Below are 18726 nucleotides of genomic sequence, written 5' to 3'. Positions count from 1 at the left end.
CCACCAGATTATGTCCCAACCCAAACTGACCTCTGACCTTAAAGGCCAGAGAAGACACACGTTAGGTGATAAGTGAAGCACAAGCCCCATTGTGCACAAAGTCCCCCTGTCCATTTATTGACTTCCTAAAAGATCCATTATGGAGGTGATTTACGAGATCTGCGGCCGGCACCCCAGCAGGCGCTTCTGAGGCCGACGGCTCTCTGACTGCTCCATTCAGAGCACATCTGCGCCAATGGAGGCAGCATTTGATTTATCAGAGAACGGACGGAAGCTGGGCCACACCACCCCGAGTGTTTGTTCAAAGCCAACATGAATTTAGGAAGCTAACATGAATGCAAGGTGTCAGCAAAGGGGTCGGAGACAAAAGGTATAGACGAACTCCCTCACTGAGCGTTGGAAGCAAGTCACTAAGTTTTTGAAAATATACTCAAGGGGCAGAATTTTATAAAAAAAAGAAAAAAACCCCAATAAATTCTTAATTCTGCGTTGTGTTTTCTGCGACAAAGTATCTCGTTTGCCAAATGATGTTGTCCTTCCTCTCTTTCCTGATGGTTTCTCACTGCGCAGCAAAAACACAGAATCTCACCAAGTATTTTTGGCCTAGTTCATAGAGCACATATCCTTGACATAAGATAAAACTAACTTACAAGTAACTTTTCAGGTAGATTTAGGATCTTGTTTTAGTCAACAAGTCCTTAATTTTGTTGAAAAAGTAATAGTTCCACTAGCTGATTATTTCACTGATAACATGGGAAAAATTTCTTGGTATTAGTGAAATAATCTGCCAATGGAACTCATACTTTTTCAACAATATTAAGGAACTACTGACTTAAAACAAACTCCTATATAAAGTCAAAAAAGTTATTTGTAAGTTAGCTTGTAGTACTTCAAGTCTACTAAGATATTTGTACTAGAAACACATATAGAACTGATTAAAATCACTAAACTGAACACATCAACTAGATTTAGACATATTTTCAAGTTTATTGGTATTTACTGATACTCTCACTGAACAATAACTAAAATAATCCTGCCAATACAGACGGTCTGGGTTTTTTTTTTTTTTAAACAATTTGAAATTTATTGTCCTTGTACCTTTATCTACTCCAGAAAAGACATCCACAATTGGCCAACTTTCATAAAAAACCCTCAGTCTGGTAGATCCATTGTACTTAGTAGAGTTTCCTTTATCTACGCCTTGCAACAAAAGTAGCCAGCCCTCCCTCTGGTGAACTTTGTTTGACTAATACAGCTCAGGTCAGGCTGAAAGCTGGAAGAATAACAACACAGGATTACAAAGCTGCTCAGGTGCGCTTTGAGCTATACACCTCAAATTCATGTCCACTGGAGCAAAGCTTCCATCTGAAAAGTCAACATAATCACTGCGGTTACCGGTATCAAAGTATAAAAGTTTTAAGAAGTTAAGAGTTAATGGGATACAACAATTAGTCTTTTCTAGACCAACACCAGTTTCTGGTATTCTTAGGGATCTGACTGGTCTATTTGAATTTTTATCAATTTCAATGCTTCCTGTAATGCAGAAATGATTTTTAAAAAAATTTGCAGGTGTTTTGATAAAGAAATTTACACAAAACAATTACTTGAGATTATGATATCCATGCATTAAATTATGATTTTTCTTCTCACAATTGAATGTATGGATCAAAAACAATAATTGTCGCTTATATTATTAATGTATTTACTCAACAGAAAAAAATGCACAAAAAATGTACAGTATTTGAACAAGTAATTTCCGAATTACACAATTCCGATCTCATGGACCACTCATAGGTGCAGCTGTAATTTAAAAACCTTTTAATGAGATAGCAGGAAACGGGAGGGAGCGACGCCAACGCCTCGTCTCCGATGTTAAAGCTGAAAGAAGCGTAAAAACATTTTCCACAATCCTGGTTAAAAAAAACAGGACAGTCATGATGTGGAAATTAAAGGAATCCCACTTATGTCTTGTTATTAAGGTGAAGAATTCACCTTAATATTATTATGTAGAATTACGGCTAGCAAGCTACAGGCAGTTGGCTGCAGACTAGGTACAGCAGCAGATAGCCCTACTAATTAAGCCAGTAATATCAATAACTAAATCCAGTTAAGGCTATCAAAATTAACCTAAGTCTTTTTGTAGCTTTTTTAAACAATATATTTGAGCAGAAGAAGCAATACTTGTTGCTTTTCTCATTTTAAAACAGAAAAGCAAACTACGTGCTGTTCTTTCGTAAAACTTCCATTTGTTCCTCGGAGTTCTCAAGCTGAGAGAATCTGATACCGGCCCATGCCAAGAGTCAAACTGGGTCACTATAAAACAGAGCAGATGATATTTTGATTTCACTCTGCAGACTGAAACCCAGAGAGCTCATTGAATCAGCATGTGTCGGCATTCTGGTTGTAAATGGACCACAGGCTGATGCGCTGGTCCTTTGACCCAGCAGCCAGCAGTCTTTGCCTGGGGTCCTGGTGATCAGAGAAGGCCACGCTGAGCGCCATGTCCGTGTGGTAGTGAAGGACCGCCAGCGGCTGCAGCTTCTTCCAGCCGAACACTCGCACTCGGTGGTCCCAGCCCGCAGATGCCAGCAGCCGCCCGTCGCTTCTGACGCAGAGCTGAGAAACGCCGGGATTGACCAGCGTCACGCAGTCCTGGAGCTGCAAAACCACAGAGACAAAGGCCTTCAGCAAACAGTTTGCTTGGATAGGATGAGAAATATTTGCATTTGAAGCACTTCTGTGTGTTTGAAGAGTACATTAACAAGTAGTTTCTTTGCAGAGACTGTCTGATGAGAATAAAACCAAACAAACCGAGAATTCGAGGACGGAAAGCAAAAGTAAACAGAAAACACACATTAGTAAGATAAAAATTAGGTCAATAAATCACTAAGTCACTTCGCCCCAGGGAAAGCGTGGCCAACAAAAACACACACACTAAGATGCTATCAGCTGATACGATGACGGAGGTCCAGGCGCGAGGGCTGGAGGTCTGTTGAACCTGGCCGTAAACTCCCAGGACTCAATCATCGGCCATAAAACATTACGCCGCGAGAGCCCCGAGGAAATCTCTCAGAGTCCCATTATTTGCTTTGGAGTTAGCACCGCTGGGTTGGGGCGCAGGAGGGGACTGGGGGTGGGGAAACCGAGTTACCTGTGTCACTGCGAAAAGAAAAGAAAAAAAATATATAGAGGCCCTCTCGCTGAAAAACACGTTTGCAGAAACTCAGCTGCTTCAAGCGTCTCTGATGAATTACGTTCTGGTCAGCAGGTGAAGACTGCTGATGAATACGCTGATGTAGCTTCTGCCTGCTAAAGATTAGCCACAGCCCCCCCTCGTCTCCCCCGCCATCTCCCTGTGATCTACTGTCCCGAGGACTGTATCAATCTCTCTAAAAGGGCAACATTCTGACATATTATAATGAATGGCTCAGATCGGTATCTGGAGGGCCTGCTGCGGCGGGGCGTTCCTGCAGAGAGAACGTGCTCTTTCTGCGGCGGGGGATATCTGCCGGATCGCTACATGGGCCGCGAACATCTGGACGTGGGAGCAGAAATCAAACTGGACAGCGTAAAATTGACTTCATAAGTTGCGTCTGGGGAGACTAATGGGCCTTGGATGGGAGGAGATATTGGGAGAATGTATCTGCATGCACGCTCCCGTTCTGGGCAGGAACCCGTCCGCAAGCTGCATGTGGGAGATATAAGCCAGGTACAAGATGTGAATCAAGAGGAATGCGAGAGAGAAAGAGAGAGAGAGAGAACAGAGAGAGGAATGTCATTGATCATAGTAGAAAAAAAAAGAAAAAGGAAAGAAGTTCAAAACAGTTAGTGGTGCCATTTTTCCTATTTTGTTTTTGGTAATGAACCCTTCCCTGCTGGTATCAGTAGCGTAAAACAGTAGCTGTGTTTCCATTGACTGTAAAATTGCTCAAATTGGAATTACAAAAAAAAAACAAAAAAACATCTTTAACGGAAACACGGCAATTTAAAAGAAAACAAAGTTTTTTGATAACTTTTGGTGCTAGCATGAAGTGGTTTTTTTGGCCTTATCAAAATTAGTGTGTTTCGCAAAACTGAAATGGAGACACTTTTTTTGCATCACAACCAGATGAAAAGATGAAGAAGGCGACAGGAAGTGGTAGAAAGATGATGGCGTGGAATGATTTTTAATGACTTACCCTGTGAACAAACATATTTGGCTGTTATTATAATTGTCTCTTAATTGATGTTGACACCGCAGTCTGCAAAATTGTGTTGTTTTTTTTTACATTAGTGGAATATCAAAAAAGTTCTGCGCATGTTTGTAAAAAAAAAAAAAAAACAAGTGTGTGACCATTCAGGCAGAACAAGCCAGAAAACCAGATCCTGAGGAAAGTATGGGAGTTACAGTCATGTGATCAACAACCAGATGTTACTACTGACGGAGAAGACGAAGAAGACAACAGGAAGTGGTAGGAGTATGTTTGGCGCAGCATGTTTTTTAACGACTTATCGCATGAACGAGCATATTGTGTAAATTTAATAGCGTTTCTTATTCGACGGAAACACTGCGATTGCGAAATTGTGTCCTAAGCGGAATATGAACAAAGCTTTGCACACATTTGTAATGAAAACTAGTGTGTGCCCATTCAGACAGAACAAGACGGGTAAACAGATCCAGAGAAAAGCAGGGGAGTTAGAGATTGTTCTGAGCTTTGTTATTACCTCAGGTATGTGGTATGCCCCTACCTCTCCCCATCTGGTCTGCATTAGAGGCCTGATAATGATGGGTTTAAGTGTCTGTTTTTGTTTGTTTTGCTTCCCATAGTTTGTGTCAGGAAAAGGCATTTGTTTCATTTAAGGGTCAACTGCAGGCGGTAAATGGCTAATGATTGCAGTAATGGTCAGTCAGCGAGGCCGCCTCGTTAATTGTTTTTACTTTCTATCCGAGCGAGAGAGAGAGAGAGAGCGGAGAGGAAAACTGCTACACGGGAGAAAGGTCGTCCTGTGTCATTATTTAAAATGAAAGATGCCCATGTGCAGCGGCGAATACAGTCCCCCCCCCGGCTGCTGTGTCGCTGTTTATTGGGGGATTTCTTGTGGCAACAGTCCCTGGACTAAACACACGAGGGGAAAACAAGCAAATAAAAGATTAAGTTAATAAATAAATTAAATTAAATGATTTACAAAATTAACTTAGTTAAACAAACAAAGAAAAAAAAAACAGAAAAGGAAAAATGTGGGTTATTATATGCTTGCCGTATAAATGCATTAGAAAAACTAACATCAATCCAACATCAAACATTTTTTTCCACATTGCATACCAGTCAATATAATTATGCTCTTAGAATAAAGCTCAAAATATTATAAGTGCCCTTCACATTTATTGATACCAATGGAAAAGATGTGTTCTACTGCAGTAGCATAGTCCCACATCTGACACATGTAGGAAAACTTTCATTTCAAAAAATTTTTCAGTGAGTGGAAAAAAAAGATGAAGAAAATCACTGGTGACACAGTGATTTTTATTATTGTTCAGCCTTGCAATTTCTTTAAAATATATATAAATAAAGCATTTTTTTTTTACATTTTGTATTTCATTTAGAAGATGAATTGGCAAAAGGATTATAGAAACTTATTTAAGCCTAGAAGAACAATAATTAGGAAGTTTAACACAACTGGAACTGAGACGAAGAAGGCTGCACAAGTTTAGTGTTGCTTAAATAACTGCATCAAAGACTGCTACATCTAAGTCGAAACTTATTTTGAGACAGTTGTAAAACTTTTCAGTGGATGTTTAAGATTTCTAAATAAAAGCAAAGAGCAGGAAAAGCCAAATCTAGTTTATCAACCTTTTTTTTGTTGTTGTTATTTTTATCATCTTATTCCTACTATTAGCTCCTTGGATGTCCATCTTCTTACTTATTTAAGTTGAATTTTTAACAGACGAACCTAGGCTCCGTATCTCTTTTTGCTGAGCTAATTTCACTGTCTTGTTTTTTTTACCTTAGGGAATAAATCTAGGGAAGTATAGGGAAGTATTGAAAAAGTGGAGTTGACTAACAACCAGGTCTCACTCTGTTGGGCCGAGTGGCTGTAACAGGGACACATTGAACATCTTACTTCATACTTTGTACTGCGTGTGTTTCAGGACGCAGACACACACACACGAACGTTGCAGGTTTAACTGTCCACTTTCCCAGATATCACTTTAACGTAACAGCTGGATCCTCAACACTCGCCGTGGGTCGCCAAGTGTCCTGACACGAACTCACACTTCACCATCCTCTTTTGTCCCATTTCATCGGTCTCGGCACACACCGAAGAAAGGGTGGCAGGTTTCAATCCCGCTCTGCTCCACTTCTCTTCCTCGTCTTGGCACACGTCTTGCTGTTAACGCGGATCCACTGAAACGTCCCGTCATCGCTCACTCACTCGCGCCCAGCGGCCGGGAAGCTTTTTCGCAGGTATTCCCGACACGCCCTGTCCCTGAATCACACTCGGCGGAGGGGAGATTACAGCCTTTTGTCGCCCTGTCGGTTGGAGCTTGGCTCTGGCTGACGTGATATGAATTTGTGAAACAGGTGACCGGAGGAGAGAAGAGGAAGTATTGGGAGAGGGAAAACAATAATTTTTTTTTAATTATTATTATTATTTTTTTATGAAAGCTGCTTTAGCAGAAGTGGGATAGGCCCTGTGAGGATGAGAACCTCAGGACAACCATTCTATTTTGACAGAGAAACCATACAGGTGACCACTGGGTGGGAATATTGTTACAGTCCCATTAAAAGATGAGGAGCAGGACTTCCTGTCAAGAACTGTCATCAGTTAGAGCTTAGCTGTCAGACATGACCGACTTACTCTGGAAGTCTTCCTTTTGCCTTTTACAGGCCACAGCCTGCATTTCTCTCTCTCTCTCCTGAACAAACTCATCATTGCACTTGTCCATGCATTGAAGTGGGACAATTTGTTGCCATCTATTGTTAAGATTAGTAGATAGAACAAGGCATCTGTCTCTGTAAGAAACTCCTGCTCTTTCTGAAGCTACACATTTAGGAATTCATCACAACATGGCTCTTCTATTAACCCTTTAGCAACTGACAAGTAGCTCCCATTATGAGCTCAGCAGATGTGCAGTTCCACCAGGTGGTTGCTAATTGCTGCTGGCTAGTCTGCAGGAGCTGAATGGGGAAGACGCAGTTGGAGGGCTGCTCTGTGAGACGGTTTTCTTCATTTAATAATAATAATAAAAATAATTATCTTTGCACCAGAAATAATAACTAAAAGATAACGGAGATCCTTAGGCCTTTTGGTGTTTAAGGTTGATCTACTGTTCAAAACCTTGGGATAAGGTTGAAAATTGTGTCAAATCCCCCGTTCCATCCTGCTTCATCTCTGTTCCTGGAATGGAAATCTTAATTTATGCTTTTGTTTCATCTCATCTGAATTATTGGAATGCATTTACAAATCTAAACAAATCTACTCTTGGCCAGTTGCAGACCGTGCAAAATGCTGCTGATTTATTGTATTCTACACTATTGTATTGTACTCGAGTGGTGGTGCGAATGTGTGATATTGTAAAAAAAACAAAACAACAATAAATAAATAAAGTAGCCATTTATTTGTTTCTGAGGTATTAATGAACTCAAATTATATTTAAATGATGCATTTTGTGGATTTAGCAAGGAGTTAAATCCATGTATATATATTACGTAATTTAACGGCTAGTAAACCCCAACACCCACACTGCCTCACAATCCCAAAATGCCCAGTAGAAGGGAAACAGGGCTGAAGACGATGCTTCGTTACTACGAAACAATCTGAGGCCAGCAGGGTCACACGGCAGATAAAGGCCTCTGGGAGCCATGTGCAACACATTAACCTCCATTCCTCTGCCCATCTGTCTTTATCTGGCCCAGATAAGCTCACTTCATAGACTTCCAGTGTCATTAAATCATAACTGTGCTGTTTTGTGTCAAATTCAGTTCCCTCCTGGATTTCACTAAAACCATCCATCTGCCTCGCCCAGCCAGATCCACTGCACTCTTTTTGGACTTTATTGCCGGGGTAATTTGTGGGAAGTGAGATGCTGTGGCACTTGCAGTCTCCCCAGTCTTTATTGCAGCCTCCCACCGTGAACTACTGTTCCCCTTACTGCAGATGTGTTTTTTGTTTGGCTTAGGGGCCTCCAAGGTTTTGATATTTTTATTACCTCTCGCAGGTCGTCCGTCAGAAGCCGTGGCCCGGACCTGCCACCCGGCAGGACCTCCACCCCGGCCACACAGAAAATACGTCTGTGGGAAGCGCCGAGGATAGCTGTCTGGACGTCACACTGAGCTGCACTTCGGAGTAATTTAAGAGCCCCAACTGAATCCTTTCCCTCTTCCTTGTGCTTTTTTCCTACTGTCATCCTCATCCTGGATCACACGCTGAATCAATATTTTGTTGCTCCAGCAAAATAAACCCCAATAACTGCTCGCCTCCTGTTTATGGTATACCGACTGAAATCCTGCGCCGTGTTTGTCTAGACACATATTCGGGGTGAGAAAATGGGAGCTCTGCAAATATTTCTAATTCGAGCGTTCATTTGCAAAAAGCCCTGGAAAGAATAATACCCCTTCGCCGGAGCAGGAGCCCACTATATCAGTCGTAGGTTCCCCTTGGCGTTGATTCATGAGGTTTGACTGAAAAATAGAAGCATTCCTATTTGCTCATGAAATCAAGAGAAAATACAGCTTCAAATGAGGCAGAAAGTCTCTGAAGCAGGAGCTGCTAAGCAAAATGAATTATGGCACGAAAGCTGATGTGATCTCTTTAAGTGTGGCGGGGCGGGGGAGTGTGAATTTGGAACTCTCGCAAAACACACGTTAGTGTGAGAGGCTGCGACGTCCAGTCCAAGTGTACGTACGAACAATTTCCTTCTATATTACTCTTAAAATATCAGTTAAAATTTCCAATTTTATTCGCTGCACAAAGAGATTCCTCAGAACAACAACTGCTATTTGTGAACATATTAACAAGGTCTATTGTGAGACTATGTTCCAGAGTGTCTGTGGGTGGTTTGACTCTGGAGTGACAGCCTCAGTCTGGCCCTTGGCCCCTAGCCCTGCCAACACTGTGTAACCAGCAGCTGATTTATGGCCCCTGGAGCCCCGCTGAGCCTCTTCCTCTTTGGCCCCTAATGTTTTCCAAGCAAGTCGGGCGAAAGCCAACACTCTCCTCTCCTCTGGTACCATTTATTCCACTCCATGGGATTTAGATGACCATTGGGCGCAACAATCAGTTAGCAGGCAGTGAAGCTCAGCCTTACCTTCTCTGAGCGGTCATTGATTATTCATACTAGGAGCAGTGACGTCATGTCATGTGTGAGAGAAGAAGTTGTGGTTAAACAGGATTTAACTAATCCTTAATGGTGGGCACCACTAACTAAACAGTTAGTTACACTAAAGCCCTAAAAACAAATAATAGTTCTGCTAACACTACACCAACCTGGTATTTAGCAGTAGCTAATGCTAAAGAGCTAACTTTAATTCAAGTATCTGCCCTTGAAAGACTATAACCATCAATCACCAACTTCATTTTGAGATTATAATTTACATGTTCTACGATGTCCTTAGATATTTTTGTTTATGTTTATAATGTTTACCGTCTGTGTTTTATTTTGTTCTTGTACATTCCTTGTTTGAAACAAAGTTATAAGGGGAAAAAATAGAGAGAGAGAGAGAGAATGTGAAGAGAGGAAATAGAAAATAGAAAAAAAAGTCTTCACTCTTTTCAAAATAAGAGCATGAATATTAACATCTACTTGAAAAGTTCTCAACTGTCCAAACAGATGTTGATCTTTATTCAACTGAAAGTTTACAAACCAGCAAAGTAAATTAGTGCATTATAATTCATCCAGAAAAGTTCAATTGGGGGAAACTAAGCACGGAAACTGTTCCAAGGAATAAAAGTGCTAATAGAAAAATAAGTTCCACTATTAGCGCACTAGCGAAAGTGTGCTCACCCATGCTAATATATTAAAACAAGGACAAACTGTTTATGGACATCAGTTGTTTTTTTTTTTTTTAAACTTCCTAGCATGGTTAGGAAGCATTACTGCAGCACACTTCATATTCTTACCTTCCTCCAAACATTTCCACTTCAAAACTGTCACATGACTCGGAGCAGAGTTTGAAAGCTCAGTTGGACAAAACAGTCCTACTGTGATCCGTTGGAAGTTTTGCTCTGTCGCAGCGAAATACAGTTTCAATTTCCTTACATCTGCTTACGTCCTTGGATTAAGTTTTTAAGAAGCTCACTAAAACTGAAAGTAGCTAATCCAAGGTTCTTCTTCCCACAGTAACAACTTCCACACCGAGGAGAGCTTTTGTTGGTACAACAAAATCGTTCCTGCTTGTCAGTCATTGGTGAAGGTCGTTCAAGGTGAGAAGTGAAAAATATTCCGCTACTAGAAACCAAAGATGGCTTCTTTGTCCTTCTCTAATCTATAATATTAAAAAATAATTTAGCTAGCTGTAAGTAATGCATAAAGTTGACATGGAGAAGCTGATGCTATACTGTGAATAAACAAGGATATCTATAATTAAGGACGAGAAGCCGAAGGCTCAGAAAATGATAAAGGGAATAAAAACAGATGTATAGATGGCAACTGCTAGCTGAAACGGTCAAAAATGACGAATAAAGGGATTGGATAAGTCAGAAAGTAGCAACACATCTTCGGGATCTCTAGAGTTGCAGCCTAAACAACAAACGCGAGCAGATCAGCTGGATAAGCCCTGAGCCTCCTAACCTGTATGTGGTTCTGGCCGTCCAGCATCCACGAAGAGAGCTTCTTCTCACAGGAGCCCGATACGCCCCTCAGACGGCCGGGGTCAAAGGTCAGGCACATAACGGGCTCGGGGTGGGCTTTGACACGGCTCAGCTCGGACCTCTGGGTTACGTCCCACAGCAACAGGGAACCGTCCTCGTATCCAGCCAACAGGAGCGGTCCGAGACCCGAGTCAGGCTGCAAGAGAGGGGAGGAAGACGGGAGAGAGGGAGGAGGGACAGCAGGAACGGCGGGAGAGCAACGCAAGTTAAGAAGTGAGATGAACACGGGGGTTTAGAAAGCCATAAAAAGAAAAAGAAAAAAACAACAAGTGTGGTGCTGGGAGCTGAGAGGAGCAGAGGTTATCAGTCTGGAAGCTCTGGCTGACACTCAGAGATGTTGTGGCCTCCATTCGTCAGTCAGCTGCTCTCTGCAGCACAACAGTATAATTTTATCCATCATTTGATACTTTTCAACATCTATCAATGCACAAAATGCAATTAGTATTTTAATTTGCCCTAGTCGGACTATGATTTTGACATGGCAGACCTTCAAATTTGGATGTTTTTTTTAATTGGGATTTATATATTAAGGTTGTGAAATAATGTTTCGTTTTTAAAATTGAATCCCAAAAAACTTACAGCTATCACTACAGTGAAAGGTTGATCTCATGCCACACATTTCAGATTTTAATTACAAAAAATGGGCAATTTTGTGTTTGTCTGTGGCACAATGTCAAAAATATTTAAGACATGAGCGCCTTTTAATATTCCCTGCAGGAGTGGGCGATATGGACTTAAAGTTTTATCATAATATTTTGTGACTTCATGGCACAGTAATCACAAAAGCTGCTCTTGAAAAACATCCCCACTTGTAATACGCTTCTTTAGACACCAGTCAGAAGTTTATTTTGTATCACTGAAATGCACTATAAGAACATTTAGTGATATTTTCTAATTTATTAGTGGGGAGAAAAATAGTGAAAATAACAATCCTGATAATATGGACAGTTCTAGTTTTGTTTTTAAACACTGTTATTTGGAATTTATCGCGACAATGTTGAATCAAAATCCTATCACTATAAGAAATTTATCCCGATAAATAACAAACGATACGATAAACGCCCACCCCTAAGTCTCTGGACAGTATATGACCTACAGGAGAACAAGCATGAAGCACAGCATATATTTCTATTAAAAGGATAAATCTTGTGCAGTTAAAAGTACATGGTAGAGTTGAGATGTTGTCTAATATAAGTAAATAATAAAATAAAGAGTAATTGAACTAACATTGGGAGAAAAAGACTGAAACAGAAAGAGTGGAAAAAGGTTTAGGATTCATAGGAACACCACTGTCTTTTTCTTGAGATCCCAGTTTCTTATGAATAAACAGAAAATAAAATAAAAACACAATTTCTTATTTTAAGTTTGAACACACCACAGCAAACACACACCTGGTTGGGCAACTGTCTGGACAAAGCCTTGAACTTTGTCGAGCCTTATGAAAGGTCAACGCTAGATCCAGACTTCAGATGATCGAGGAATAAACACAGATACTCTGCGCTGCACTGGCTCTACCTTTTGTTCTTAAAATAACACCAGACCAAAAGAAGAAGAAGAAAACGCAGTACCATGCAGAAGCCAGGAGGGAAATTTTTTTTCCATATGTGCACAGAGACCATGTCAGCCATTTTTCATCCATGTTCAAGTCCTCTCCTCTGTTAACGCTCCATATTTCTCCTCTTCCAGCTTGAAACAAATTATAGACAGAGTCGTGTACGCCTTCCAAACACATCAGCGGAGGACGAACACGGAGGGATTATGAAAACAAATAAAAACAAGTGAAAATCAGTGGCCCCCTGCCCCCTGCTTGCCGGCAGGGACCGGGCCAAGCGATCCAGATTGGGGCCCAGCGTTTCACTTAAGAGAAGGACCTCATTGATTGATGATGTCATGGGTCGGAGGTCGGGGAACCCTGGGTAGACACCTAATTCATTATATCCTCCACAGGCCTTTCTACAAGAGGGCTCTCTCTGCTGGAGTGGGGCTGGGGCACTGGGTGGAGATTCATCACAGGAGAACAGCTGCAAAGAAGAAGAGAAGACGGACCAGAGGAAGGAACCGCCTTTCCTAGAACAGCAGCGTGCCGGGGCGACCGAAGTGGTGCAGATTTTACCCAGGGTTTCATTGGTTAAAATGAAATTAGATTACAACTCCAAAAGTAAGAAACTGCTGGTTTCTTTTAAAAACCAGCAGTTCAAACATTTCAAAGAAATGTTTGAACTGCCAACTCAGGGGCAATGTTTGAAGTATTATAGGGACGGTTAATCGGATAAGAAAAATTGGCACATTCTACAGAGTTTTCATTTGACCTCTTAAGTCTTTTTATTTATATATTACCAAATGTAAATGAACAGTTCATTTTATAAATAAGAAAACTATTTTAAAAATACTTCATAATCTGCAATGACAGCATAACATCAGTGAATTTGAGCCGAGCGAAGCTAAAGCGCCGCCACATTTTTATCTTAAGGGCAAAATGTATATATATTTTGTACAGTTTTGGCTTAATTAATGAATGTTGTTGTTTTGGCATATCCTGTCCCTCAAAGTGATGCTAAAGCATAAAATGAATCTTCTTGTTCACTTTTTAAATAGACACCTCGACATTTTGGGATAAAAACAGGTTAGTGTACGGGACTGATCTTCACCTTATCCATGTTTCCCTCTGGGTGTGACGTGTCTTTGGTGATGGCCAGGGTCGGTTGAGCCAAACATATCTTTCGGAATTGAAGTGCAAAAGTTTAAGTCTGGTTTCGTCAGACCATAACCTTACTTTTAGAAAATTTTATCCAGGCTTAGATATTTTCTTTGGAAGTGAAAGGATTCTGTTTTGCAGCCCTTACACCAGAGATATGGAGAACACGGGATATTGCTGACACATGTAGAACACATCCACCATCTGAGAAATTCCTGCAGCTCTTTCAGGGGTTGATGTCAGGCTCTTGGAAGCCTCATTGACCAGCCTCCATTTAGTTGTTTTTTTTTCCATTATTTTTGAAAGAACATCCAGTTCTTCTACTGTTGCAGTTTAGGGGTTTTTATACATTTTGTTCAATTACTAAAGACCGTCTTGAGTGCACTAAAGAAAGCTATGGAGGGGCGTGCCGTGGTGGCGTAGAGGTTAACGCGATCCGTATTTGGAGGCCTTGAGTCCTCGACGCGGCCGTCGCTGGTTCGACTCCCGGACCCGACGACATTTGCCGAATGTCTTCCCCCCTCTCCTTCCCCATTTCCTGTCAGCCTACTGTCATATAAGGGACACTAGAGCCCACAAAAAGACCCCCTGGATGGGTAAAAAAAAAAAAAAAGAAAGCTATGGAAGTTTGTTTTCTCTCTTCCGTTGACTTATATCTTCATACAAAGCGATTATTTTGATCTTTCATAGCTTCTCTGCAAATTATGTCTCTGCCAGTGCTTGGTAGGACACTTTAAAAATGTTTACAGTTGGTAGTTGCTAACTTGCTAACTTCTAACTATTAAAGTCACTTAAACTAATGTATCTAATTACATTTTCTTCCTGTTCAATGATTTGGATTTTGAGCATTTTTAAACCAGTCCTGGCTGGTTACCGGTGTAAATTCAGGTTGCTGCGTGATGCGAACAGATGGGATTAACAGCTGTTTGAAGGGAGCTGGATCTTGAAGATCTGTTCAAGAACTGTTTTAATGAATCGTTCCAAAAAAAAAAAAGAAAGAAAGTATTTTTTAAAATATTTTGAAGCAGCTAATCTCTGGGAGATTTCAAATTATTTATTTGAGGACCTGAACTCCTCTCAAAACCTCTGATTACTCTAATATTGTTACACACACACACACCTCACACTGCTAGAGAAAGAGGCTGTTCTCTTCTCTGACAGTATTTGGTTCTGGTTCTATTTTAGTCGTTTTAGCAGGGAAGGAATCCTTGATAGATGAACTTCTTTTAATTCCTGTTGACTCTTTTTTCCCCTCTCATTTAACCCTGCTTAATGGCTCTGAGAAAACAATCGCATCCTTCAGTTAATTGAATAAACAAACAGCATATTTTGTGCCACAGAGCTTTCTATAAATCTTTAGTGGAGCTTGGACTTTACTGTCACACTGGCAAGTTTTTGCACACTGAATAAATGTGTGAATTTGACTATCTGCTTATGAAGTGCAGATTATAGAGCGACATCCACCTTAAAAGGAGAAAACATCTGAAATGTCTTTATGTAAATGTTAAATTTGACCACACGACAGCTTATAAACATGTACGTTTGTCACTAAATAATTTCTTTTTTGTTTACTTATACTGTAGCCAACTACAGTTTTCTTTGTTTTTGCACTAATCTATTTTCCGTGCAGTGGAATTCTTTTATTGTTCATAATTTGAAAGAAAGAAAGAAAAACATTTCCAAAAAATTATTTACGGTAGTAAATAGTAGCGTTTAACATTACAGGAGGTATTTTGTACTTCTCCAGCTCTGTTGGGACTTCTGATAGGCTATTTATTTACACCTCACAGGATTTAAAAAGTAGAAATGAATAAAACCACAAAAAAAAGAAAAAGAAATTATAAACCTTGATGTAAATCGAACAAAACATACGAGGTAAGGTAAGAGATCTCGGTAATGATCAAATTTTAATGATTTGATCACCTAGGAAAGGGATAGCTGGATGAAAAATAACTTGTAAGGAGTTTCGTTCAGATCAACATTAACATTTTTGAAATTTTAAAGCGATAAAAAGGTTGGCTGCAGAAAGGGACTCAAGAAAACCAAAATGAAAAATATGCTAATGTGAAGATAAATGGGGTAATTTTTTATTTTGTCTAAGGAAAACTAGAAATGTATTTATTTTTCTTCTTTTAGTTCCAAGTGAAAACCTAGTTCCCTATAACCCATGAACAAGCCTGAGTTGTTGATGTCGCGGCGCAGGCCTCGGGCGGGAGCTGCTTCCACATAAGGAACCAATCGCTTCCTGTGGTCGTCGTTCAGCTCCCGCCACCATGTGATGGCCACGAGGCAGCGAGGTGATGAGCTCAGAGTGATGGATATCTGTAAAGGAACATTTCCTTTTTTCCCCAGCCAGCCTCCGCTCACATCAGAAGCCTCGCACGTCGTACATCACCACCGTCCCCGCGGCCAGGGCCCGGCGTCCTCGCGCCAGTCAAAGCCACATGTGGAGCCACTTTCGATTGTTCGCTCCATCAAAGCCAATCAGATGGGGAGGGATAGAACAGTATACACCTCTATTTTTAAGAAAGAGTCCATTCCCTGGAGTTCTTTCACATTTTGTAGACTTTAATGAGTCTTATTGGGTTTTTAGGTAACAAAGTAAATCAATAGCAGTGAGAGTAATTGATGTACATGGGTGCTGCATTTTGCCACCACATATGGTTTACGTACCAATCACTGATCTTCAAAAATCCTGATTTGCTAATAACGATTTTTTTGTCTGAGAAATAATTTTTAAAAATTGCTAAGGTGAGACTACTGTTGACCACGGACCTACAGATGTGGTGGAAGGGTCTGTCTGTCTGTCTGTCCTCTACCACAGCAGCGCAACAGGCTTTTTCAAAGGCCTATTGCTGGATATCGGTTTTTCATATAATTATCGGCCGATTGCTGATTTCCCAAAATTAAGGAAATCGGGGCCAACTTATCAGTGTAGCCCTAGATCAAAGCATAGTCTTGTGTTGGAATGTCCTAATCAAAGTCCAATCTAAATCTAATTGGGAATCTCTGGAAAGATTTGACATGTAATCTGCATCCAATGTGACTGATCTGAATTGTCCTGCAAACAGTCAAAAATGTAAGTGTCTGGTCTCTGCATCTGAGCAAATACTTTATATTATAGAAATTGCTGCAAGATTTGATTTATTAAAGTATTTGTAAATCAAATACTTTGATTTATTTAGGTGGGAGCAGGTGGGAGGGGCTAAAATACAATAAAATGCTCACCTTTTAGATTTTTGCAAATCTTGAAAATGGTAAAAAAAAACACATTTTCCTTCAGCATTTAGCGCACAATTATGCAGTAGTATCATATTACTACTCCTAATATAATATTCTATAATTTTAAAAAAAACCAAAACGATATAATTTTATACTACACTGTTAATCACGTTTATAGTCGTAAAGTTGCGAAAAGTGAAAAACGTTCAAGGATTGTGAAGACTTTTGCCAGGTTTTGCATCTCCAGAACTAAAGCCGGACTTATTTCAAGAGAATAAAATAATAAAGTGAAACAGAATAATGTTGTTTAATGCTGCTGTTGTTTTGTGGAGTTCTGTCAGCCGACAAGACCTCCACAAAGGGTCTTGTTGGCTGACAGCAAATCTACTAGTGAGTCTGCTTTTAGAAATAAGAAGGACCATCACTATTAAATGGCGAGAGGCGAATGATGAGAGGAGTGACGGAGAGAAGAGGTCATTGTGGGCGGGGCCACTGCCTCCAGCGTTGTGGGCTAAAGGAAGAAGTGGGCAGCTCATAAACATTTGATGTGGAGAGATGTTTCTTTCTTTTAACTTATTAAACGAGTGAGTTAGACAGAGAAGGAAGGATCTGTACACAATCATAAAAATATGTTTTCCACTAAATAAGTGTAGCAGGGGAGTAAGTGTTTGTCTCTTAAGGAATCCCCATAAAATGATTTACAGTCACCTGAGCCTGTTTAGCTTTGAAGTCAGGCAGCTGCCTGTGCTGTATTACATTGATATTATATCATTTATAATCCTATAATTGATCATTTGGTTTCTTGGCACTCAGCGCGGAGGCAGCACCGGTTCATAAATCAGAAGATGAAAAGTAGGCACAGCAAGCAGAATCAAAGCAAAACAAAGAAGGTTTTGGAAACAAACTCGTCGACACGCTCTGAAACAGACCGTCACCTGTTTGTTTTTCAAGTTATTTTAATAGCGCCGGGCGCAGGCCTCCTGGAAGCCTGCCTGGCTGTAGTTTTAAACACAATAAGCAGGGTTTTAATTTCTGTTGCCTGTAAACTTTAACAAGCTCATAAAACGCACACAAAAACAGGGAGTCTCTAACTATGGTCCCAAAACTGCCACAAAAAAAAATTAAAAAGGGAAAAAAAGCCAATGTTAACGGTGAAAATAATCATAAGATCACATTAATGAGAGGAAAATAAAACGGCTCGACGGTGTCTGTCCACAAAACAAAACAAAACAAAGACGTTTTGCTCAGATCAGATTGGATATACAGCTGCAGGCTGATATATGGATGTGAACCCACGGCCTTTCCAAACGCTCTAATTACAGTGTTGGGGCCGGCTGCCAGTTGAGAAGCAGTGCATGGAAAAATGGCCCGGGACGAGTCGTTGAGCCGTAAATCAGACTGTGTCTCCTGCGTGTGCGATTTTTCTTTTTGTTGTTGTTGATTTGTCTGTTACTGCAGCTAGTCGTGTAATTTGGAGCAATTGAAAGGAAAGCATGTTCAATATACAGTACAGACCAAAAGTTTGGACACACAGTTGTGTCCAGATTTAAACAACCAGGAGAGAAAAGGGGTGATGGCGCCAGAGCTAGCTTACCTTCCACAGTTGTACGCACATGACCATTCCCAGCTTCGTGTCTGGTGTCAGCGTGCAGACCGGGTTCTTACTGGGCATCTCGATAATCTTGATCTGTGGAGAACAGATTAAACGTTTCAGTTGGGATTCATGCCTGTGTGCAAAAGCTGTAAGGCTGCATTTTTTAAAGAACTGGTATTATGTAAGATAGACTTTTTTTTTTAGCTTTATCTTACAATGTTAGTCCCTCATCAGAAACATACTTGGAGTGTTGCTTTGATTCTTTCATTCATGTTTGAGAAATCCTTGAATCTCCCATGACAACCATTCCAGGGTGCTTAAACGCCCGCTCGCAAAGCACTATTTATTTCCACAAAGCTCCACC

The 18726-nt window shown here is 40.6% G+C and overlaps 1 protein-coding gene across 1 annotated transcript in view; it reads right to left on the bottom strand.

The window, feature by feature from the left end:
• Positions 1 to 963: 963 nt before the first annotated feature.
• The window catches only part of gnb1l (guanine nucleotide binding protein (G protein), beta polypeptide 1-like), a 31698-nt gene continuing 13935 nt past the window's right edge, over positions 964 to 18726 (bottom strand). Inside the window, exons 5-7 of the mRNA XM_032578558.1 lie at positions 18363 to 18455; positions 10772 to 10987; positions 964 to 2658 (exon numbers count right to left, since the gene is read on the bottom strand). Coding sequence (XP_032434449.1) covers positions 2380 to 2658; positions 10772 to 10987; positions 18363 to 18455 — 588 coding nt within the window. The 3' untranslated portion in view covers positions 964 to 2379. The remainder of the gene's footprint in view (positions 2659 to 10771; positions 10988 to 18362; positions 18456 to 18726) is intronic.

The sequence above is a fragment of the Xiphophorus hellerii genome, chromosome 12 (assembly GCF_003331165.1).
Source record: "Xiphophorus hellerii strain 12219 chromosome 12, Xiphophorus_hellerii-4.1, whole genome shotgun sequence".
Classification (NCBI taxonomy): Eukaryota; Metazoa; Chordata; class Actinopteri; order Cyprinodontiformes; family Poeciliidae; genus Xiphophorus; species Xiphophorus hellerii.
Note: the sequence above shows the minus strand (reverse complement) of the source record. Positions and strands in the feature narration are given on the sequence as shown.